Here is a 23991-nt window from a genome sequence, read left to right as displayed (position 1 = left end):
TTTTCCTTTTTTCTGATCCAACATTTAAAGCAAGGCATTAAAATGCTTATGAGGGAAAAAGAGATGATTTTGATATTTTATGTAGCATTAGATTGGGCTACAATGTTCAAAGAATTATTCCAAAACAGAACCTTACATTTTCCGAGTGCAGTTCAAGTTATAAACTGGCCAGGTATCGTGGCAACCCATGCTAAGGCAACACCTCAGCAAGTCAAATGGCAACACATTACTACACTAAGGTTACACCTCAGCTCAAACACAGAGATGTTGACATTTGTACAGTTACCACACAGCAAAAGGTTTAATTCAGTCTAGAATGTTGCATAGAAAAATAAGAAAAAGTGGAGTTGGAAGAAGAAAAGCCAGGGTATAGTATGTGGCAATGTACAAGCAAATTCTTACAAATTAAGCAAGTCATCATACTCAGAAATGCTTTTATTTTATCAATATTTCTATTACATAAAATTAAAATTTGGATATTTGGGTGGTCTGATAACCATACAGCATGCACCAAAAACTTCACAACAAGTTTCTATTAAGATAGGAGTCATTATATACCCATCTTCCAGCATTGCCCTGTGCTAAAAGACATACAGTATTAGAAACAGAAAGGAGGAACGCTTAGATATTCCCCTCACACCAATTTCACCCCTTTTCTCTCCAAAATAACATATAAGCTGGTAGGTGGGGAGCAGTAAATTAAGAGATCTCCTACATGGCTTATATTCTGCCCAAGAACAAAATGATACAAAAACACATGCTAGTTCAAGACTCCCATTAAGGAACAGGAAGGAAAATTAGGATATACAAGGACTCAGTTGCAAATAGGCACTTTTGCCTTTCCTAAAACATGAAGAAAAGCATGCTGTTGTTTAAGAGTATACTATACAGGTACTTAAACTGACAAGTAGACCAAGAATATGAATGTTTCTTGCTACAAATACAAAGCAATGCATTTACAGTCTTGAAGCAGTGAGTGTACTTTTCAGCTGCTGCCTTAACAGTCCTAAAAACAGCAGCTTTAGTTTACTGTTGTTTTTAAGAGATTTCCAGTTCTCACATCACTGCTGTAAACTGTAAATGTGATAGCAGGCCATTCAAGCATATGTTACACAAGGAAGGAAGCCAAGATGCTTGATAGTCTATGTAGTGCTGTCAGCACATCAACATTTCAGCACTCTGGCCACATTTAATTATTTCAGAATTTTTAAAAATAGTGCACAGCATATACAGTACACTATGTCCACCAACATTTAATATTTGCCACCTATAGATGGAGCATGCAAATTATTATGGTATATGCAGCATGCTGCTTAGCAAGAGCTCTCAAGCTTATGATGATGGGCTTGAGGGCATCCTGAGCAAGTTTGCAGATGACACCAAATTGGGAGGGGTGGCTAATACCCCAGAGCACAGGATCACACTTCAAAATGAAAGGCACAAATACAGGATGGGTGACACCTGGCTTGAGAGCAGTACATGTGAAAAGGATCTAGGAGTCTTGGTAGACCACAAACTTGACATGAGTCAACAGTGTGATGCAGCAGCTAAAAAAGCAAATGCAATTCTGGGCTGCATCAATAGGAGTATAGCATCTAGATCAAGGGAAGTAATAGTACCACTGTATTCCGCTCTGGTCAGACCTCACCTGGAATACTGTGTCTAAAGTTCTGGGCACCACAGTTCAAGAAGGATACTGACAAGCTGGAACGTGTCCAGAGGAGGGCAACCAAAATGGTCAAAGGCCTGGAAACGAGGCCTTATGAGGAACGGCTTAGGGAGCTGGGTATGTTTAGCCTGGAGAAGAGACGGTTAAGGGGTGATATGAATGCTTTGATGGTGTTTCCTGCTTGGCAGGGGGTTGGACTAGATGGCCCTTGTGGTTCTATGATTCTATGACATATTTTCAATATTTACAAGTGCAAATAAGCTATTACAGACCCTTCACAAAAATAACCATTTGCCTTCATGGGAACACATGCCCAAGTCTAGGACAATTCTATCTAATGTATCTGCATAAACTGCAAGGAGTCAATCACTGAAGGTGATTCTACAGTTGTACACTTCCTTTCCCTTAAGTTCCTTTACACAGGATTCTTTGGATTATTAGAATCTCACATCACCATGTCAGTATGAAGAACAATTTTGTGTCCTCTGATGCCCCAGGTTGTTCACCCTGAACACTGAGCTGGGTCAAGCAAAGGTTTTAAGTCAAATATTTTTCATGCCTACTCTAACACCTTATGTAAGTGGGAACAGAGCTGAGACTGAAGGAAGGTACTTTAGATTAATTCCTGTTCTGAGGATTTACACTAAGGACACCACAGCTCAGACACTAACACTCACCCTCTTTATGACCCTCAGTTTCCTGGAATAACATGCTGGAGGACAGTAGTCACTACCTAGAGAATAATCCAGACATCTATGTACTGCAACCAACTCAGTATTGCTTGAAATATACTGAGAAAGAGGTCTGGACATGCAGACTGGAGATCCCTATAATTGTGGCACTGATCCCACGCTATTCTGTGCACAGTGTGGTATTTAAGACAAAACAGCAAATGCCTGCCAAAGCAGATTTGGTTGCAAGAAGGAAGATTTGGGCCTTAAGAAGAATACAGAGAATCCCTAGCAGGATGTAACACACACACACACACACAGAGAGAGAGAGAGAGAGAGAGAGAGAGAGAGAGACAGAGACAGAGACAGAGACAGAGACAGAGAGACAGAGAAGATACCAGAGATGTTTTATGGGCATTCCCACCTGATCTGAGGTGCAGTCCATGTCCCTTTCAAGTCACGGGCAAAACTCTTACTTACATATTTAAATAAATTAAAATAGCAACCTTAGAAAAAAATAGTGTTCAGAGTGTATACCAGTAGTCAAATAAAAGACAGCTGAGAGAGTAAGGTTGTTCAAGTGACCAGATCAAGTTATTAATTATCATTTCTAGAACACCTACAGTCTACTAAACACTGTACAGATATTTAAAAACAAGTATACCTGCCCTCTAGCCTACAATCCAATAAACATACTACAAAAGTAAAAAGGAACTGGGAGGGAAGAGAAAACAAAGCAGTTTTCAATTCTTAATGCTATGTAAATGATCTTATAGCGAGAAGCTGAGATAGAAGCGCCACACAGATTACTCAGGAATAGATATTGCTGCCACTTGATATTTGTAATATATTATTTGTCATATTATAAGACACGTCTTATATTTATTTTTTCCTCAAAAAAACACACTATGGCTTATTTTCAAGGGATGTCTTATTTTTTTTCCTCCTCCTCCTGCCGCGGCCAGCATTACTGCTGCGCCTATCACTATGTCTTATTTTCGGGGTATGGCTTATATTCCTTGAATGCTTAAAAATCCTGCTATGGCTTATTTTATGGGTATGTCTTAAAATATGAGAAACAGGGTAGTAGCATGACTGGTTAGCAACAGATTTCTCCTCTATTGTACCATTCCTCTATGGCTCAGGGCTAACATTTTAGAAGATTCAGACCTCTACAAGCACAGCATATGAAACAGGATAAGGTTCCCAAACCTCTTGTATTTCAGTATCATCTTCTATTTACCTGCAAGCACTGACGGATCCAGAGCTGCCCAGGCTCTCAGGTTAGATGGATGTTCAGGTACAAACAATTTGGAGAAGCTAAGAAATCACTTGATGTTTCTCATCTTCTCTAAACATGAATACAGATGCACAGATCACCACCCTACCCACTCTCTAGCAAGTAGAGTTTTATCTCACTTGCCTTGTACTTTGGATAAGAAACAACAAAGTTTTTTTTTCCAAACCACTGCACAGGTAAGAGAATAACCTCCACCTTTCAGAGTTCTCCATGCACTCCAAAACACTTGGGGAAAGAGAGGGGGTTGGTGGCAACCACCAAAGGACCCATTAGTAAGTCACGGCAGTATCTGTTGAAGAAGATCAATAACAAGATCATAGAAATTGGTGATAATTAAAGACAATCATTCAGGAAGAAGCCAGAGCCAGCCAAAGGCATTTTGCAAAGGGCAAAAAGTTGCCTCCCCGGAGTCTGTTACACAAACAATAGCTCAGCAAGCCATTTAATCTTATTTCAACATTCTCCACAGCACCCTGAGGGCAGGGGCCTAGTTTAGTGGATACAGGAAAGGCACACACACAGAGCTCTCTCCAATCTGCCACCTGAGGCACCTGTCTCACTCTGCCTCATGGTAGTAATAATAATAATTTTATTTATACCCTAACCACAACTCAGTGATAGAATCATAGAATCATAGAGTTGGAAAAGACCACAAGGGCCATCCAGTCCAACCCCCTGCCAAGCAGGAAACACCATCAAAGCATTTTTGACATATGCCTGTCAAGCCTCTGCTTAAAGACCTCCAAAGAAGGAGACTCCACCACATTCCTTGGTAGCAAATTCCACTACCGAACAGCTCTTACTGTCAGGAAGTTCTTCCTAATGTTTAGGTGGAATCTTCTTTCTTGTAGCTTGAATCCATTGCTCCGTGTCCACTTCTCTGGAGCAGCAGAAAACAACCTTTCTCCCTCCTCTATATGACATCCTTTTATATATTTGAACATGGCTATCATATCACCCCTTAACCTTCTCTTCTCCAGGCTAAACATACCCAGCTCCCTAAGCCGTTCCTCATAAGGCATCGTTTCCAGGCCTTTGACCATTTTGGTTGCCCTCCTCTGGACACCTTCCAGCTTGTCAGTATCCTTCTTGAACTGTGGTGCCCAAAACTGGACACAGTACTCCAGGTGAGGTCTGACCAGAGCAGAATACAGTGGTACTATTGCTTCCCTTGATGTAGATGCTATACTCCTATTGATGCACAGCATCAATAGAGCAAGTGCTTTGCATGTAGAAGGTCCTAAGTTCAGTTCCCAGCATATGCAGCTAAAGGATCATAGAGCAAGAAAGACTTTGGAGAGTCACAGTCAGTCAGAGTAGAAAACACTGGACTAGATGGACAAACAGTCTGATCTGGTATAAGAAAGCTTTGTATGTTCATGTATTCATTCCATCTTCCTGACTCCAGAATTACAGAACACAACTTTTCGGGCTCTAAAAGAATACTCAGGTGCGAGCTGAATACTGATCTTTCATGCATTGTAACCAACCAACAGCCCCCCCCTCTTTTTTAACAACGAGAATTAATCTTCCAAGTATGGATGATGAGATGCAAGATGTACAGTTTCAATGTTATTCAGGTGCCATGTTAACTCACTCTGGTCCTTCCTCCGCTTCCTCTTCCTCTGAGGACGAATCTATTTCTTCCAAGTCCCGAGCCATTCCAACGGGCATTTCCTGTGGACGTTTTCATACAGCCCAGAAACAGTGGCCTCTCAAACTCTCCCCCGTAGAATCAGTAAACCTATCCACCAGTGCTGTTTTCTATAATAATAATAATAATAATAATATGATTATGATGATGATGACTGTTTTGAGTAAACTGCAGATATGGAGTATCCTGGCATTATTTCCTCCCTTACAAAGAAAGTCAGGGTGGTGTCATGACAAGAGTGCTGAATCTGGGTATTGCGAACATAGCTAATAATCCCCCTTAACCGCAATGCTTATGAGCCAAGTTACTATTTCACAATATTGCTGAGTGGATAAAATATGATACACCACCCTGAGCTTCTTAGAGAAAGGGGAGGATACCAATATGAATAATTAATACTCTCCAACAGACCACCTTTAATATTGATCTAAGCCATATTTTCACAGGCATTTCATGCAGAAATTGCAACAGTGCCTCTTGCATTTTGAGAATGTTTATCTATTCTTCTTATTTTATTTTTATTTCTGTATAGTACATGGCATTATAGTGGTACCTCAGGTTACAAACACTTCAGGTTAGTGACTCTGCTAACCCGGAAGTAGTATCTCGGGTTAAGAACTTTACTTTAGGATGAGAACAGAAATCGTGCAGCGGCAGCGGGAGGCCCCATTAGCTAAAGTGGTACCTTAGGTTAAGAACAGTTTCAGGTTAAGAATGGGCCTCCAGAACAAAATAAGTTCTTAACCAGAGGTACCACTGTATCTTGATGCTCAGAGGTTTATAAATATACTGTACCTGATAAAATTCAATGAATAAATAACTGGCAGAAGGCTGTACTATGATTGCCTTCCTCCTCCAGGTGAGTTACACTACTTGTACTGCTATGGGAATCAGCACCTTAAACATCCACTCGAGTCACAACCTGATAGTTACATACAGTATATCCTTATCCCAGACACGTTGACATGTACTGCCCACTAATTCACCGGCTCTAATCTACCGGTTTAAAAGATTATGCAGTACTGTATACCATAGACTGGAAGGGGAGAGCTGAGAGAGGCGCCTGTGCTGAAAACTTGCCGGTTGTCAGAAGTTCAACTCAGATTCAGCTCAGCACCGTTTCTTTATCAACTTTTTATTCGGTTCACACTCTCCTACTGTGACTTTGGGGCTCTTTTCCCGGTAGCCCGAGGCAAGCTTTCCTACAGTTCCTTCCTCAAAATGAAACTCAAATCCCTTCCAACACACACCACAGTGGGATAACATCGCTCCGCAACCCAAAAGTGCTTTCTGCCAGCGCAGTTTGTTCAAAATAAGATGTTTAATTGTAATCAGGCAGCTCTACGGACTGAGGTGCAGGGACACCGCGGGGAGGGGGGGGGAGACACTGCAAGTGGGTAGCGACGTCTCTCAGCCCCAACTTGAAACGCACACCGTTCCCAGAGGACGCGTTTCCCCCACAAACTGGGCCCCCATCCCAGGTCTGTAGGGGGTTCGGGGGTGAAAGTGTGAGGGAAAAGGCGGTCCTGCATGTGGCCCTCAGGAATCACCGGTGTGAACTCCGCGAACTTTGCTGCTCAGCCGGCCAGCCGGGCCGCCCTGGCCTGTACCTCTATTTAGGCAAAAGGGAGGTGTTGGGGCGAGAGCCGCCCCTCGCCCTCGGTTCCAAGGCAGGTCCCCCACGCCCGGCCGCCTGGTCCTTCCTGTTAAGCAGGAGAGGAGATGCTGCCGCCGCCCAAGCACAAGCCGCCTGCCTAAGCAAGTTCTGCAGCTGCCAGCGCCGTCACTGCCGGGCTCCCCCAGCGCCCTACCTGCTGCTTCATCTCCCTTCGGGCCCGGTAGCCGCGGCTCCCGCCGGCGCTTCTCCTGTTACTACAACAACCAACAAGCAACCGTTCCCTCCCTCGCCGAAGACGCGTCTGCGCAAGCGCCGGCTCTCGGCTCCCGCCCGGGTTCCTTCCCCGCCCGCATGCGCACAGAGGAACACTCGCCCGTTCGTTCGCCTATGCCTCTGCTAAGATGGCGTATTGCAAGATTCCCTCTGTTAAAAAAAAGAAAAAGAACCGAGGAGCCGTAGCGCCGTCGGTTCTTCTAACCACGCCTTTGATGAAAACGTCACAGCGCCTCAGAAGGGTTCCACGCGTGTGATTGGCGCAGTCGCTTACCCTTCCATGTGGCGCGGAGGAGAGGTCTAGCTATGGGCGTAGCGGCCAATCAGGGGAAGCCAAGCTCCAACAGTGCGCTAATCGTTGCGTAGAGTGCGGGGAGGCGGGACTGGTGCTTGCTGCTGCTGCTGCTGCTTGAGGAAGGGTGGAGAGCTGCTGTGGCTGAGGACCAGGTAAGGCGCTGTAGGGTGTCCATTGATGGGTGGGGTTGCATTTTGGGGGTGGAGGATAACGAAGAGGCGCGATGTGGATGCGGGTAGGTTTGGAGGCAAGCGAGCAGGTGGCATTGCAGCGTGGGAACTGAATTTGGGCGGGCTGATATCTTGAGGGCATTCCTAAATATGACAAACGTTGTACTGTAGGTACAAACGTTGTTCCCTTCAGTGGGAGAGGAGTGAGAATGGTTAATACTAGGGCCAACTACAAGGCTGCAAAGAAGCGAGTTAGCTTTTAAAATCATCATTCCTAAAAGCAATCGTCTAAACTGGATATAGCTACCGGGCACAAAGCTAAGCATCTTAATTGGAAAACCAACTGTGCCTCGTGCTCCCTTTTCCCCCCTTGGGCAGCCAGCTATCTCTGCTGTACCTGTAGTTTAAATTAGGATTTTGAACATAAAATGATTTCTCAAGGCTGATCCTCTCTCCAATAGCCAATCCTAAATGTATTTACTGTGAAATAAGCCCCCCCCCCCCGTCCATTGTGGTTTAACCCCAAGGCAGCATGCAGAGGATCAAAGTTAAGACAGCTAGCTACATACCAGTCCTCTCTGGAAGACAGGCCAGTGGCTTTGTGGACGATGCGTGTGAGATTTCCATCTTTGTAATTATTATGGAATGCAATCGTATAGGACAAATTGGATGAAGGGGAATGATAAAATAAGCTTATGGCCCTTGCTGTGATTCTTATGAAGCCCCTTTACACTACTTTAGGAGGAAAGGTTACAGACATAATTAAAGGAGGGTGACTGAATTATGATGCATGGAAGCATTGTGAATTCTGGATTCTGTCTTTGTTCCCATTAGCAGATTCGGTTTTGACACTTCAAGATGAGCCGTTTCCTGAATGTACTCCGTAGCTGGCTAGTTATGGTGTCCATTATTGCCATGGGGAACACAGTGCAAAGCTTCAGAGATCACAGTTTCCTCTCTGATAAACTATACACTGGGAAACCGAGCCTTGGTAAGGTGCACAGGTTGTCATTTTTGCACTTAAGAAATTCTGGAACCTTAATCCTGGGTTATCTTGCCTGAGCTCTGAAATTTTTTGTTCAAATTTCAAAATAACCAACCTTCTGCTTACTTAAACTTCTAGAGGTGGCTAGTGCTATTTTTGCTTGAACAGTGACAGCTTGAATGCCACTAAACGTGTTACAAATTTAGGTGAAACACTCTGTGTACCTTTGGTATACCAAAACCTCAATGATGTATAAAAAAGCAGCTCATGTTTGTTTCACTATTTGTACATGAAATGGAGAGCAGGGGCCCATTATAGCTTTCTGGAGCATGTGTATGTGGTGAAATAAATATAAGACCACATAGTTGTGAATGTGTCAGACAGCCCTTAGGAACATAGCTTTATACCAAATTGATCCACCTATCTCGATGTGATTTACTCTTACTGGCATTCTTACTCTTCTGGGTTGCAGACTTAGGAATTTTCCACTCCTACATGGAGATGCCTGGGATTGAACCTGAGACCTTTTGGTACCTCTGGTTAAGAACTTAATTCATTCTGGAGGTCCATTCTTAACCTGAAACTGTTCTTAACCTGAGGTACCACTTTAGCTCATGGGGCCTCACGCTGCCGCCATGCAGCCGCCACGTGATTTCTGTTCTCATCCTGAAGCAAAGTTCTTAACCCAAGGTGCTATTTCTGGGTTAGCAGAGTCTGTAACCTGAAGCGTCTGTAACCCAAAGTACTATGCATGTGCTCTGCCATTGAGCTAAAGCCCTTTCCATTAATCTCCCTTTCACCTGTAGTGATATTCTGTCACCTCATAATGCATTATCACAGAAGATGAGGCATCCCCAAACTTCGGCCCTCCAGATGTTTTGGACTACAATTCCCATCTTCCCTGACCACTGGTCCTGTTAGCTAGGGATCATGGGAGTTGTAGGTCAAAACATCTGGAGGGCTGCAGTTTGGGGATGCCTGGTTTATCTTGCAGGCAAGAACGAGCCGTCTCAGGAACAGTTTCTTCTCTAGAGCAATTTTGGCCTTAAATGGAAAGCCCGGACTTTGAAGTCATCTTATTTTACTTGTTATTTTGTAGTATATTTACTGTTTTTAATTAGCTTTTTGTAATTTTGGATTATGCGGAATGCTTTATCTGAGTGGATATAGCAACCGAGTAATTTCGTTGTTCCCGCAAGGGGACAATGACAATAAAGATATCTTATCTTAAAAACACTGTGCTGCTGGCACTCAACCACCCAGATGACATCATCCCAGCAAAATTTCCTATTGTGGACAATCACTGTTGAACAGTATTCAAGCCACTAACCAGAACTGTTAGTAAAATGTATCTCTTAGCCCAGCAAGTGCAGGTATTTTTTATTTTCTTTTTATGAAGAATGGACCTTATGATAGAGGCATAGACACCCATTGATGATGATGATGATTTATTTATTTATACCCCGCCCATCTGGCTGGGCTTCCCCAGCCACTCTGGGCGGCTTCCAACAAAATATTAAAATACAGCAATCCATCAAACATTAAAAGCTTCCCTAAACACTGCCTAGCAGATTATTAAGCTCTTCCACACCATTTTGAATTCACTGCCACCTTTTCTAGATTTTTGTCCCCTCCAAAGCTATACATGCATTCCTGTCCAATGCTGAATAGCTCATCTACATTTTTTTAAGACTAGTCCTTCCATCCCAAACACAACCATATACCCTTATGTGTAGAGACAGGGACCTGCTGGCTTCAGCTGAAGTACCAGTAAACCAAACTTCAAGTAAATGAGTAGTTTTAATTAACTGCCAGTAGCATTTTCCCTGCTCCCTCGCGCATTGATAATAGCATTACTCCATCATTGGGAAAGACCTTGACCCCTACGACGCTTTCCAACTCCATTAGTCTTGAGCCCTATCCATGCCTACTGCTTAGCTTTGCCTAGACTGGGAGAGTATCAGAAAAGATAGTTGCCCCCCGCCCGTATATACATAAAAATGTACAGTTGTCATGCTGCAGTTCATGTGGCTGCCTTTGTCAACTCCACCATGATGGCAGGCAGGTAGACAATTTGGTGGCAGGCAGAATTGGCAAGCTGTTTAAACAGGAGGATGTGCTTCACAGAGCGATTTTTCAAACCACTTTGGAAAGCGCTTCTCATATGGTTGTCCCCCTCCCACCAGTTAAACATGGCTGCAATAAGGCTTAATGGAGAGGGGCAGGTGCTTCACAGAGTGGTTTGTTAAACTGCTTGGTGAAGTGCCTGCCCCGTTGTTAAACAGGTTTCCCTGGCCACCTGCCTGCCATCACATTGGAGTCTGCCAAACTGCTCTGTGAAGCCCCTGACCCCTCCTTTAAAAGGTGGTGTGGGCTGGCAGGAGCAATGAGCAGAGGGGCTTGGGCTGAACTGTGGAGGGAGCTGTGAGGGGATGGGTAAGGGGTCAGCGAGCATAAAGGGGGGTTGGTCATGTGTAAAGGGAGGAGGGGTGGACAAAGGAGTCAGTGGGGTTAGTGAGCAGAGCAAGCAGGGGCAACAGACCCTAGTAATTCTATATTTGTTATCTCTACACAGTAAATGGCCTCCAGGCTCGGACCTTTGGTATTTGGACCTTACTCTCCTCTGTAATTCGCTGCTACTGTGCCATTGATATCCGCAACAAGACGTATGTACAATAAATGCTATGGGGGGCATTGTCTTACCCACCTCCCCATCATGTACACACTTGGCTGCCACAGTAACTCTTCTCTATTCCCATATAGCTGGGGTTGGTAACCTGTGGCCCTCCAAGTGTTGTTGGACTCCACCTCCCATCAGACTCAGCCAGCATGGCCATTGGTCAGGGAAGATGGGAGTTGTAGTCCAACACTTATCTGGAGGGCAATGGTTTGTTTGTTTTATTTGTTGGTTTTTATACTGCCTTTTTGCCAAGGCGCTAGAGCCGATTTACAATTTTACACTTCTTATACCAGCAAATAAAAATAAAACTCTCCCCAAGCCCTCCTTTTTCCTTCTCACATGGCTGATGGTGTTGGTTATGTGAGAGGAGGGAATACAATGGTACCTCGCAAGACGAATGCCTCGCGCAACGAAAAACTCGCAAGACAAAAGCGTTTTGCGATCTTTTTGTTGATTCGCAAGAGGAATTTTTCTATGGCCGTGCTTCGCAAGATGAATTTTTTTGCATATTTTTCCCCCTTTGATTTGTTTAAATTGGAAAACCGCAAGACAAAATTTTTGCAATACAAAACGACTCGCGGAACGATTTAATTTCATCTTGTGAGGCATCGCTGTAATCTGGCTGGCGCAGACCCTCATGGTGTCACTGCCTGACTCCCTCACAGTTATCCTAAACTCTTTTATCACGTAGCTTGTGCAGTTGAGGCAACAACTGTTATTTTCTTGAAATGCTTCATTCGCACAGGCATGAAGGAAAGACTGTTTAGCATAATACTGATGTAACATCAAAATGTAGGTAGTTATTCTACAGCACATGTTTGATTAGAGGTCTGGAATCAAAAGTGGAAACACTCTAATTAGGTATTCGCCCTATCTTTTGGTGGTATTTGGATAGCTCGCAAGTACACTTTCAGTCATCTTCTGTTGGAAGTTGTTTTTGGAACTTTTATTCCATTCATATAGTTTGTGTCAGTGATTTCCAAGAAAGCCATATGCATGAATGGGCTGAGCTGATGTTTCTATTTGGCTTGACCTCAGCATTAGCTTGGGGTTGTGTGTGCTAAGAGACCTAGTTTGGTTGTCTGAGAGGTCAGGAGAGCCTCTGCAGGAGGCTTAAGATGGGACAACAGTCTACTGTCTTGGTCTTGAACTGTCAGTGGAAAGAGCATTTGAAGCTGGTAACCTTTATATATATAGATATATAAAGGAGCATTTGAGATCTGGTTGGATAGTTGCTTGAAGAAATTTATAAAAATAGCAAGTTGGGCATATGGGACCTCTATAAGGAAGCACAGCTCTGGGTTCACCCACCATAGCTTTTGGTCCTCTGCAATAGACTGCCTGCTCCTGTTCTTGACATTTTTAAAAAATATACCCCCCACCCCCTTGTTGCTTGCATTTTCATCACTCTTTCATCTGCATTGACAGGGTTCCCTTCCTTTGCCTTCCTCTTCTGCTGGCAGATGCAGCAAAGTGACAGTGAAGCACACTTACCAGAAAGTTAAGATGTACTGAAATCAGTAAGACTGACATGTTTATAAGCATCAGGATGAAGACCATTCTTCCCCCTTTCCCTCCATCATCCCAGTCCTGGTTAAAGCAACCTTAGTTACACAAGGAACTGGCCATTTACACAATTTGCAGTTTAATTTTAGTTGCGCGATCTGCTTTATTTATTGCATTTCTAGATCAACCTTTCCTCCACAGAGCTCAAGCTGGCATACACATTTCTCTCCCCCACATTTTATCCTCACAACAACCCTGTGAGGAAGGCTAGGCTGAAAGATTGTGAGTGGCCGAAGGTTACCCAGTAAGCATCATGGCTCGAGTTGGGGGTTTCAAACTTGATCGCCTAGGACTGCAAATGGCATACAGTATATAAACATACCAGGGTTTTTGTTTCTATTTCATATATTTATTTAAAATCACAATGATTGAAATAATACATTTGCAAACACAATTTAAATGTCACTTATTTACAGAGAAAGATGTGGACTTGAAAGCACAGATTAGGTTTCACAGGGCAAGGTTTTTGAATTACAATTCTTTTTTTAACTGCCAGGGCTGCAAACATACTTAAAGTAAAATGTAGCCATTTCGTCCTCATTCATTAGTAATACTTCCATGACTTCAAAGCACTATGCTGTCCCCATTACCCTCTGTGCAAGCATAACTGATCAGAGTTTAGCTGTGGAGTCTGTTCCAGAGACATAAGCCAGCTCATCCTCCTTCCACTCTGTTGGCCCAACAGGAATAATGTGTGAAAAGCCACAATAGCTCTTTTTTTAATCATTGAAGTTGGCAGCTTCATCTCCCATTTCCCAGAGTGGCAAGGAACTGCATGCTGAGAAGGAGCTATTTGTACTACTGTGTCACTCGACAAGGTGAAGTGTACTTTTAAAGGAGAATGGGCACTCGGTCCGTTTGCTTCCCCAGAGTTACGCGGCAAGTCTGAAACCTGTCCCCAATTCTTTTCCAATTGTGATGTCATTTTAGCCCTAATAATAAGAGGGATTTAGATAATACCAAAGTAATTTTTCACCACGCAGGTGAGTGAGTAATGCTGGTTGGTGGGACCTACTTCTGGGAAGACATATAGGGTTGTGCTGTATGTGTCTACATTTTGATGGTAAATCGAGGGTCACTTCAAACCTGGTTATTCTCGAAGTCACTATAATTTTAAATTAAAAAATCCCAGTTGATTTTTATCCATCTTGCTTTAACCAAAGCAATAGCAACTACCACAAGTTGGTGCACCCCTTGCCATCCATGCTGTTAATCCTATTAATCAGCCTGGGGAAGGCCATATATCCCATGTGGTGACTAGTGGGTGGAAGATGGACTGAACCAGCTGGTCTGAATTGCCATTTGAGCAACAAGAGGCTCTCTGTCAATTCCAAGAAATGCAGAAGCCAGTCTAGCACAGGCATCCCCAAACTGCGGCCCTCCAGATGTTTTGGCCTACAACTCCCAAGATCCCTAGCTAACAGGACCAGTTGTTGGGGAAGATGGGAATTGTAGTCCAAAACATCTGGAGGGCCGAAGTTTGGGGATGCCTGGTCTAGCATGTAGCTGTATTACCGGATAGCCAGTGTGGTGCTTTCCAGATGTTCCTAGACTCCAGCTTCCATTATCCCTGACCACTGGCCATGCTGGCGGGGACTCATGGGAGTTGGAGTCCAACAGCATTTTGAAGGCATCATCATATTGGCTATCGCTGACATAGTGCAAAAACTGAGTGTGTTTGCTTCGGGTGTTTTTTGTTTTAACTCCTTGACTCTTCATTTCTTTGTCGGCATCTCTCTGTGGCCTGCAATAATTCTCATTTTTTTTGTTCTCTCTTGCAGCCTCTATAACATCACACTTTTGACCTTCTTCCTTGCCCTTGGCCACTTCCTCTCTGAAGTGTTTATTTATGGCACAGCAGCTGCTACAATCGGTGTCTTGGCACCCCTAATGGTGGCAAGTAAGTAGAGCCCATTCTTTGGTGCCTGGTGCTTGGCTTGTTAAAGCTGTAGCCTGCTTTCCCCCCCAAGAAGATCACAAACTTAGCCTCACACTTTCCCTGTGATGGGTTGGTTAGACAGGCTTAAGTGACAGTGATATGCCCAAAGCCAACAAGTAAGCTTCATAACCAAACAGAGCTGAAATGGGGGTTTTAGTAACCAAATGCAATAAAGATATAGAAGAGGTAGCAATGTCCTCTGCTCCCTTTCATTTTCCATCTGTCTCAGGTTTCTCCATCCTGGGTATGCTGATTGGGCTGCAATATCTCGAAGTAGAAGCAACATCGCAGCTCAAGAAACGGAACTGAAGTTATGGATCCCATATCTGTCGGATCAGCCTCCCAGCCATCTTCCAGTGTCTACTACCACATTGCCTCCTTGACTTTCCCTCCTCGTCCCGTACCCCGAAAGTGGTCAGATCGTTCTTGGGACTTCAGTCATCCTTTCTTTTGTTTGCAGTTGATTTTGATCTGAACAGGCAGTACTTGACCTGCGACCAGCGGCAGACACGGAGCCCTGAAGAGCTGTTCTAAACTGGGTGTGGGTTTCCCTGGTGGAGGGTGCCCTCCTGCGCTGCAGGGGGTTGGACTAGATGACCCTTGGGGATCCCTTCCAACTCTATGATTCTTAAAGCATCCTCAGTTCTGGTGGTGGGAAGGGAAGAGAGGGCTATAGATATCTTGCCCCCATCACCTTAGCAGGAGAGGGGAAACATAGTGCTGCCCAAAATCCAGTGGAGACTGGTATTGTGGGAAGAGGCCAGACCAAAGTCATCATGGCACATAGTAGCTGTGTGTTTGTCCATAAGCATGGTTTTTCAATAAACAGGCAAAAATTGTGCAGAACTGCAGCTTCTTTTTATCTGGTAGGGAAAAGGAGAGATATCAGGTTTTCTGTCTGTCTGCCTGTCAGCCTCACTCCTTAGCAAGAGGTACCATGATTTTTTGTATTCTTCATTTTAGGTTCTGAGGAATCTGCTTTGTCAATTTCCCCTTTAACAGGATAGGCTATAGTTCTAGATAACTTCTCCCTATTCCCCTCACCTATCCTCTCATTCCTTCCTAAGGTAGCTGTGTACTTCCTTCAAGTCTCCATTTGGCACACTAAATTCAAGCGTAAGCAGGCAACTTCTGTATCAGTAGTACTGTCCTTGACTGCCTTATGAGAAGAGCTAGACCAAACCTCAGGCTTGGAAATGAAGCTTGGCATAGCAAGCTCCTTAAAAAAAATACTATTGCATAGTTTCGGGGTGATAGAAGTAGGAGCCATGTAGAACAGGGGACTTGAAGAGACATGTAGAGACATTGGATTCTCACTGCTGATACAAAAAAAGGCAAGGTCACCTCCTCCTAAAATGTTGTCTTATTAACTGGAATGCCTGCTGCTGAAGTCACAAAGATGAGGATACATACGCCTCTCTTTACTAGAGTACAGCAAGTGGAGAGAGTGCTGTTGTGCCCAAATCCTGCTTGTGGGTTTCCCACGGGCAACTGGTTGGCCACTGTGAGAACAGGATGCTGGACTAGAAGGGCCATGGGCCTGATCCAGCAGGCTCTTCTTTACGTTCTTAAAGGTTTGTTATAGGTTAGTGCTGGGCTGGCCCAACCTAGAGACAAACTAGGCAATGACCCAGATTGCCAAATTTCCAGGAGCATCTGCCTCAGCCTTGGATTTACAAGTGTAAATGCTCTTTCACACTTGTGCAAGAGATTCCCAGAGGCAGCTGAACCCTTCACAGGCTGAGTGATATCCCCTGCATTCTAGGTATCTTAGGATGGTGAGATACTAACCTATTTAATCAAAGGGTCAGGCTGCCCGTTTTCATTTTGGTGCTGAACCAAATCTTTGTAAGTTAAGTTGTCCTTTCAATCAGGGTGGTGAACGAATGCTAAAGGGTCGATTTTCCCTTTTTTAAAGTGCATGCTAACAGGTGAAATTGGGGTTCTGATCTTGTTGGTAATGGTGCTCAGTATTTAGTCCAGCTGCTCAGTATTTAGTCCAGCTGAAGTAATTTGCAATGCAAATAAGTATACTAAGCTACTGAAACTGAAAATAAAAATTGGAAAATAGTAATGCCGGTCTTAATCATTTAATGTGCTACTCTTAGGTTGTTCAGCATATGGTGGAACAAAAGGAGGGCGAGATTTTAGCTCTCCCATGGCAGTGCATCTAACTTACATACGAAATATAGAATGGGGGTCATTTCCCTCAGCATCTTTTGAGGCTCCACAGCTCTTGGAAAGTTGCATTCCAGGCAGCCCAACTTGGAGCAAAGCTGAAAGTACTGCTAAACATTCTTTACGTTCTTAAGGTTTGTTATAGGTTAGTGTGGGGCTGGCCCAACCTAGAGACAAACTAGGCAATGACCCAGAGTGCCAAAATTCCAGGAGCATCTGCCTCAGCTATGTAAATGCCTTGGTTTACAAGTGTAAATGCTCTTTCACACTGGTGAAAGAGATTCCCAGAGGCAGCTGAACCCTTCACAGGCTGAGTGATATCCCCTGCATTGATACTCGACCAAACTGTAAGCATACGCAACATTGCACTGTATGTTTCATTGCACAGAAAAGGGACTAACTAAAAAAAACAAACCTGGAAGGTGCATCAGGTATACATAGTGCTCCAAAAGCTCATAGGTGAACATCTGAGAATGTCTGTGAGCCAATCATGCAACAACAGCAGCAACAAAAAAAAAAAAGCCAGAACAAACGTAGACAATACCATTGTAGGTCACAGAGAGGCAGGATGGAGCTAGAAATCAGCTGTAGCCTACATAATCTGGATCCTTAACTGAGGCATCTGGCTTGGGTGGTATTTGTTTCTAAAAATCTTTTATGAAAGCAGACGAAAGGGATTTGGCCTCTTTCCAGGTATAGCCACCTTTGATCTGCATCAGCTCACTGGGTCAGGCATCCATTTATAGCTAAGTAAACAAGGCATTTGGTGTCAGCTCAAGCATGAATGATGCTTTCAGAACATTGCTGTACCCTAACTCTTTGAACTTAAGAGACTAGCGTAGGCATTCCCAGACTGTGCCAGGGCACTAGTTATTTAAAAGACTCTGAACCCAAAGCGCCCACTCACAGAGGAGCACCCCCCCCCCATGTTACTTTCTCCCAACACCCAAAATAATAGGCACAATAATGGCATTAGAAAGGGCAGTAATCAGAAACTGCTCAGTGAATATTTTAACATCTCAGACACTGTTACTGGCCTTAAAGGATCATTTGTAAACAAAGAAATGTTGAAGACTCCAGCGTGAAACCAATTAATTGTAATTTAGCAAGTTGTTAACATTTATCACTTGTGTGGCTTGAAGCAAGTTAGTGGGTTCTTACCCCGCTAATTTCAAATGCTAATTACGTGACCAATACCAGCATCTTTGTGTTATCATCAATACTGTTCTGTGAATAATCACTGTAATTATTTACATAAGTTCAAGTTTCAACACCTTAGATTGTGTGTTTTTTTACATTTCATTTCCCTCAGTGCTTACATTTGTTCCTCTACTGACATACCCTTAGAATTAAGTTTAGTTTGTTTTGAGTAACAGAACTGAAAAAGAGCTAAAAATCCACTTCTGGTTACCCAGAAAGTTACCCAGTATAATTGTGGAAGGTGGGGGTGGGGGAGAGATTTTGGTGCTACTGTCAACAATAAGGAGTTGGAAATCCATTCCAATCTACTACAGACCACTCAGAGACCTATCAGTAGATACAGATCTATCTTCTGCCCCTCTGACCTTGTTGCGCCACAGATTTATTCGAAAACGGGTGCACTAGTGACTTTCTTGCAATTTGTTTCTAACATCCACCTTTTCAAGCTTGCAAAAGGTGATGAACAAAGCAATCAAGTGAATTAGTTTCACGGGTCACATTTGGGTTGTTGGCCAATAAGCCAGAAAAAAATAAGAGCAGCATGGGTTGTTGTTTTTTTGCATGGGATTGGGAAGTTAATGCTTCACCATAACAACAACTGCTGCATGTGTAAGAACTTGCCAGTCCCAGAACCTACCTCTTCAGATAGGCTATGGCACTACTAGACAGACTTCCCTGGATAAGGAAATGGAAGCAGTGTATCCAGGCCTGAATGAGGATAATACAAAGTCAGGCGTTGGATCTATGGTTCCTTACCTCCAATTAATGTAAAAGCCTGAGTGCTAACTTCCCCTGTTTCTATGAAGAATGGCTATACATTGCCTGGATATGAATAGCTAGATCTCAAACAAAGAAGTTAGCAGATACAACTTACCTCCATCAAGCTACAAGTTTAGTACCATTCAGTGGAAAGAGGAAAGACCAAGTTGTGGACAATCCCTGAGATCCCAGAGAGACACAGGAGGGTGAGTAGATCAGTTTCATCACATTTATTTTATTTGTATCCAACCCTTCAAGGAGCTCTTCCCTGTTTTATCCTCACAACAACAACCCTGAGAGGTAGATTGGACTTAACAGAGAATGGAGGACCCGAGGTCATGAATTAGGCTTCATGGCCAAGCAGAGATTTGAACCTGGGACTGCCTTGGCTCTCTCAGATGAGTTTGGGGGCCTTGTTGTGAATGAGATTAAATGATAAGGATACTTGTCCAATGTAGAAGTGCTATGGGGGGAGCTGAGTGTTGTGCATTTGTTCTAAAACTATCAAATGCTCATTGGTTTTAGAACAGTATTTGAGGTAGCACTATGTAGATAATCTCCACAAAAATGCATATATATTTTTTACAGTTACACAGTGCTTTCCAAATAATAGCATGACGCATCCTAGTCAAAGAGCTCATAAACCAAGCCCAAATTCCCAATACATTGGCAACAGATACTATACAACATGATCTGAATAAACATAAGGAAACTAAGATTCGGTAGAACTTGATGCCTTCAAAATGAGGGGAAATTGCACTCTAATTTGGAACTGGCACTTCTCGGTCTCAGATGATCGTGATATGCATGGGGGTGGGTGGGGGATTTCTGTATGGTTCAGCTCATAACCATTTCAAAATACACAAGGTTCATCCTCTGTCCGTAAATTAAACTGCACTTTTCCTCCCCTGATCAAAGGTAAATTTCCATGAAATATAACTGGTTTAAATAATTTCCATAAACCACAAAGCTAGCCACTGCATACAGTGATTGCTTCCAACACGGGCCCATTTCTCTGAAACAGCCATCCTTAAGAAATTTGGCAATTTGTTGCCAAATTGTTGTGTTTCCTGTGTTGTCGTCCTGTGTTTTTTTCCAGACCTGTTTTATGACATTTTTCCTGCCTCCTGCAATAAAATGCAATTGCAGTTACTGCTTGTCCTGTGTGTGCTGGCAAAACATCAAGGTTTTTAAGACTTCCTACACCTTTGATTAAAATTTCCTACAAAGTTTAATTGCTTCTCGTCCAGCACTGCTGGGACAATTAGTGATACATTATACTTTTTGGTTAGCTTATGCTCAGGGGCTTTAGTTACTGCTTTCCTCACATTGTTTTTTTCTTTCTTTCTTTGAAAACAGTGTTATTTAATTATAGAAGAATAAAATTATACAAGGAAACCAGTAATTAAATTTATGCACCCCTCCTCCAGGAAGAGTAAACTTTTAATAAACATTGTAGGGGCTCATTGAATAGGACTTACTTGTGAGTAAATATTACAGAGGTCTATTTGGAACCTCTGTTTTATTGCTGCTTCCAGACAGTTTGTGGAAAAGCAATATCTCAAATAATACTAAAAAGCTGTAGTGTGGAAGCAACCTATGACAAGCTGTCCTTTTCGAATATTCTTTAAAAACGATTTCCCCATAACATTTCTGGAGTATTGCCATAATTTTGGGTAATAAGAGAGCATTCTCATTTCAAAACTATCGTCCGTTACTTTAAAAAGAATCTTCTCTGGGCTTGATTTACTGAAATACAGTTTACCAACAGGAAGTTTTGAAGGGGAGAAAGCTTCCCAGTGAGGTCTTTCCCCAGTGACAAATCACGGGTTGCGCTTCAGTTTGGGCTGCTCACAGAGCAAGTGCTTTCTTGTTCTCCCTGGGGAGCAAGGATCTTCCTCTGGATCCATTTCATATCCCATTCAGTAGATCTGCTGGACACATAACAGGATTAACAAATGGTCGCTCTCAATCCATGCAGTGGAAGAAACGCTGGATTCAGTGATTTGGCTGCAATGGCCAAGACAAGCTATCTTCCGCTGAGAAACTGCTGCCTTTGGTCCCTTGGCAGAAAGGGCACCAGGACACGCCGCCAGGACAGAGGAGCTGGCCCAGGTGAGGATGACTCAAGTCCTGTGCACTCCTTTCCAGCAGCAGCTTCCTAGATTGCCCTCAGATGCTAGACTACACCAAGTGTAGAGGGAGGTACAGATGTCAAAGACGAGAATGGAGGTGGGTGGTGGTGGCAGCTGGTCCTCAATCTCCCACCATTAGAATTTTGATTCCTCATACAGTGGCACAATACTGGTTTGAGGCACTTTTCCCAATGTCTTCTGAAAGTCAGAGAGAGAGAAGGGGCACAGTTAGGGGGTAGTCAAAGGCATCAGACAGCAGGAACCCACTGCCAGCACCAAGGTTGCAGGTTCAATCCCTGTTTAGGACAACTGCATATTCCTGCATTGCTAGATGCCTTCCAACTCTACAGTTCTATGATTCTATGAATATATGCTCCTGAGAAGCATTGCTGCTCTTGCTTTGGGTCCAAATATCTCGAAAGGAAAGGAGAGGTACCAAAGAAGGACAAGTACATTCCATTTTCTCTTACCAGCAGTGCCTAATCCTTATTGCTGCTCAAAAAAAGGTTACAAAGCAAAGTTAGGAAGAAAGAATTCACCCTTAGCTATGAAAAGTGAATTTCATAGGGGAGAATAGTGCTTGAGAGAGCTCTGCTCTCTACAATGATGGGAGTATCAATCCCCAGAATTGCCGTTCAGCACTACCATTTGTGATGCTATTTCTAAGTCTACTCATTGCCTTAATCAAAACAGTACAATCCCAGATACAATGTACCCCATCTGAGAAGGCAGGAGCTGATGGGAATTGTAGTCCGAAACACCTGGAGGGCATCAGGTTTGTGAAGGCTGCAATGATACATTTGCACCAGGGGTGCCCTTCGAGTCGTATCTGCATCCACGCTGCAGGAGCTAATACTTCTTATTCATGTAACAAGTATTTAAAAATCCTGGATGGATCTGCAGAGAAGGAAGTGGTGCAGTAGATTTAGCCAATTACAAGCTACAAACTCTTGCCTTGTTTCTGTCTCCTGACCACGCACACCATCTGCCTCATCACTTCCACCTCTCCACAAGGAAGCTTGCTGGTGCCTAATGAAGTTATCCATTCCTAACAGTAAGGGCATATGCACATACAAAGTGGGTAGAAATATATGGAAACTATTTAACTGTCATGACCCAAAGAATCCTTGGAATTGTAGAAATGGTTTGTTAGAGGAGCATGGTTAGGCCATGTGATGTCCTCCAGATGTTGTGCCAGCCACCACTGTCACTGGCCAGCAATGATGGGAGTTGGAATCCAAGAAGACACCACAATGTGGAAGGCACCACATTGGCTACCCCTGTTAGATCCTCCCCACTGCCTTCGCCAAACAGTGAAATTCCAAGATTTCCCGGGGAGAAGGAATGAGTCTGTTGTGCTCTAAGAGTACTGTTGACCCAGATCCCACAGAACAGAGAATGATGGAGGTAGATCATTCATCAGGACCTGGCAGAGAGCAAAGCCAAACGCGCTGCTACCTGTGATCAACTTGCCTTCCATAGTTAATCTTCAGGAAATTGATGCCTCATAGGAGACAGCAGTGTCTCAGTGTGGGATAAACGTACCCACAAAGAGTGGAGTCTTTCAAAACGCCACAAGCCTTTACATTCTTCCGGGACAGGTGAATATTTGCAGTTGCCTGGAGAGGCAAATAAATGACAACTAGACCAGCCATTTGCTGAAGGTTACTGATCCTTTCGTGGAGGGAATGGTTATGTATGCAAGGCTGCCTCTCTATTTTCACCAAATTATCGCTTAGTCATACAAATTTCCAATAGCAACCCAGTGAACGTTGTTACAACTGAGGTACAATAAGGTTCACAGACCCTCCAAGTGTCCCTATTTTCCAGGGACGTCCCTGATTTAGAGAAGCCATCCTGGTTTCTGATTTGATCTCGAAATGTCGCATTTTTCCTTAGGCTGTCCCTATTTTCACTGTGTAAATGTTAGAGGTTATAGAGTTATCCAACCCCTGAGCTGTCTGAAGGCAATCCTATATAGGGAAGTGGTTTTTTTTAATGTTTAATGTTTTGTTATGTTTTTATATATGTTGGAAGCTGCCCAGAGTGGCTGGGGCAGCCCAGTAAGAAGTGTGGGGTATAAATAGTAAAGGGGTTAGCAGCAGGGAGGGGGCGAGCAAGGAAGATGTGGGATGGCAGGGCCCCTCAATAATGGGGAGGGAGGGGGTTTGATCACCAGAATATGGCAACCCTAATCTGGTGAGCTATATCAGACTTCCCCAATTTGCCCACTTCTCCCCCCCCCCCAAAAAAAGATATTAAACAATTGTGCACAGTCTGTTACAAAGATTAGAACAGACCATGCTTAGCTGAGCAGAAGTAAAACAAAAATCCCCATCTGCCTCACAAGTCAGGGCCTACAGATCTTTGCATTCCTTTATCACATGCTGGTGGAACTGATCAGCGATGCCAGAATAAACTGCACAAAATGGCAGTAGATAAATAGCCACCAGCTAGGAACCTACGTCTAGGTGTTAATGCCCAGGCCCAAGCCTCAAAAGGCTAACACACTGGTATATTTATAATGCGTCTCAAAACGCCTGGCTCATAGTGCAATTGTCCCAATGATTACTTGGTGTGGATTTAAAGCCATTCGGTGCTGAGGAAACATTGCCTAAACTAAAGGCTCCGTCTGTGCAAGAAGAAGCAGGGAGGGCCCTGTCATTCATCTGCTTGATGGGAGGGAAGGAGTCCAGCTGCAGGGCCTAAGCCTGAATGAAGGTTGGGGAAACCTGGAGGATATAAAAAGCCTCAGAGAGGAGGGGGAAGGAGGCCATGGAACTCCAGAGAATATCCTAGAATGACTAGGCCTTTAAGTGAGGGCCTGCCACACAAAGACACACAAAGCTCTTACTCCTACGCCATCTTCAGGCTCTTTGTCTGAGTACCATTGACTAGA

General features: G+C 43.7%; 3 protein-coding genes across 16 annotated transcripts in view; 1 reads left to right on the top strand and 2 right to left on the bottom strand.

Moving 5' to 3' along the window:
• TTLL5 (tubulin tyrosine ligase like 5) overlaps positions 1-7223 on the bottom strand; it is a 112532-nt gene extending 105309 nt beyond the window's left edge. For 5 of the 9 annotated variants that reach the window (XM_088672423.1, XM_088672403.1, XM_088672409.1 and 2 more), the window contains exons 1-2: positions 7106-7214; positions 5238-5404 (exon numbers count right to left, since the gene is read on the bottom strand). In XM_088672423.1, the coding sequence (XP_088528549.1) occupies positions 5238-5314 (77 nt within the window). In that variant the 5' untranslated portion in view covers positions 5315-5404; positions 7106-7214. Of the gene's footprint in view, positions 1-5237; positions 5405-7105 lie in introns of all 9 variants that reach the window. The other 4 variants (XM_088672412.1, XM_035108158.3, XM_088672458.1 and 1 more) reach the window with 3 other exon arrangements.
• A 227-nt stretch (positions 7224-7450) lies between these two features.
• Positions 7451-16894, top strand: ERG28 (ergosterol biosynthesis 28 homolog). 4 transcript variants are annotated; one of them, XM_060272612.2, is made up of 5 exons: positions 7451-7632; positions 8488-8641; positions 11211-11301; positions 14663-14781; positions 15050-16894. In XM_060272612.2, exons 2-5 carry the CDS (start codon positions 8509-8511, stop codon positions 15127-15129), a joined length of 423 nt encoding a protein of 140 aa, XP_060128595.2. In that variant the 5' UTR covers positions 7451-7632; positions 8488-8508; the 3' UTR covers positions 15130-16894. The 4 variants fall into 4 exon arrangements, with proteins under 4 accessions (XP_060128595.2, XP_034964117.2, XP_088528627.1 ...); XM_035108226.3 differs by having other exon boundaries at positions 7466-7632; positions 8485-8641; XM_088672501.1 differs by lacking the exon at positions 14663-14781 and having other exon boundaries at positions 7537-7632; positions 8485-8641.
• Positions 16895-19172: 2278 nt separating this feature from the next.
• Positions 19173-23991, bottom strand: part of FLVCR2 (FLVCR choline and putative heme transporter 2) — a 43759-nt gene continuing 38940 nt past the window's right edge. For 2 of the 3 annotated variants that reach the window (XM_035108203.3, XM_035108211.3), the window contains one exon: positions 19173-21290. Coding sequence is in view for 1 of the 3 variants with exons in the window: in XM_035108211.3 (XP_034964102.3) it covers positions 21228-21290 (63 nt within the window). In the remaining 2 variants the exon portion in view is untranslated. Of the gene's footprint in view, positions 21291-21853; positions 21990-23991 lie in introns of those variants that run through there. The other variant, XM_088672476.1, reaches the window with a different exon arrangement.

Source organism: Zootoca vivipara, chromosome 1 (genome assembly GCF_965207765.1).
Source record: "Zootoca vivipara chromosome 1, rZooViv2.hap1.1, whole genome shotgun sequence".
Classification (NCBI taxonomy): domain Eukaryota; kingdom Metazoa; phylum Chordata; class Lepidosauria; order Squamata; family Lacertidae; genus Zootoca; species Zootoca vivipara.
This window is presented reverse-complemented; position numbering and strand designations above follow the sequence as displayed.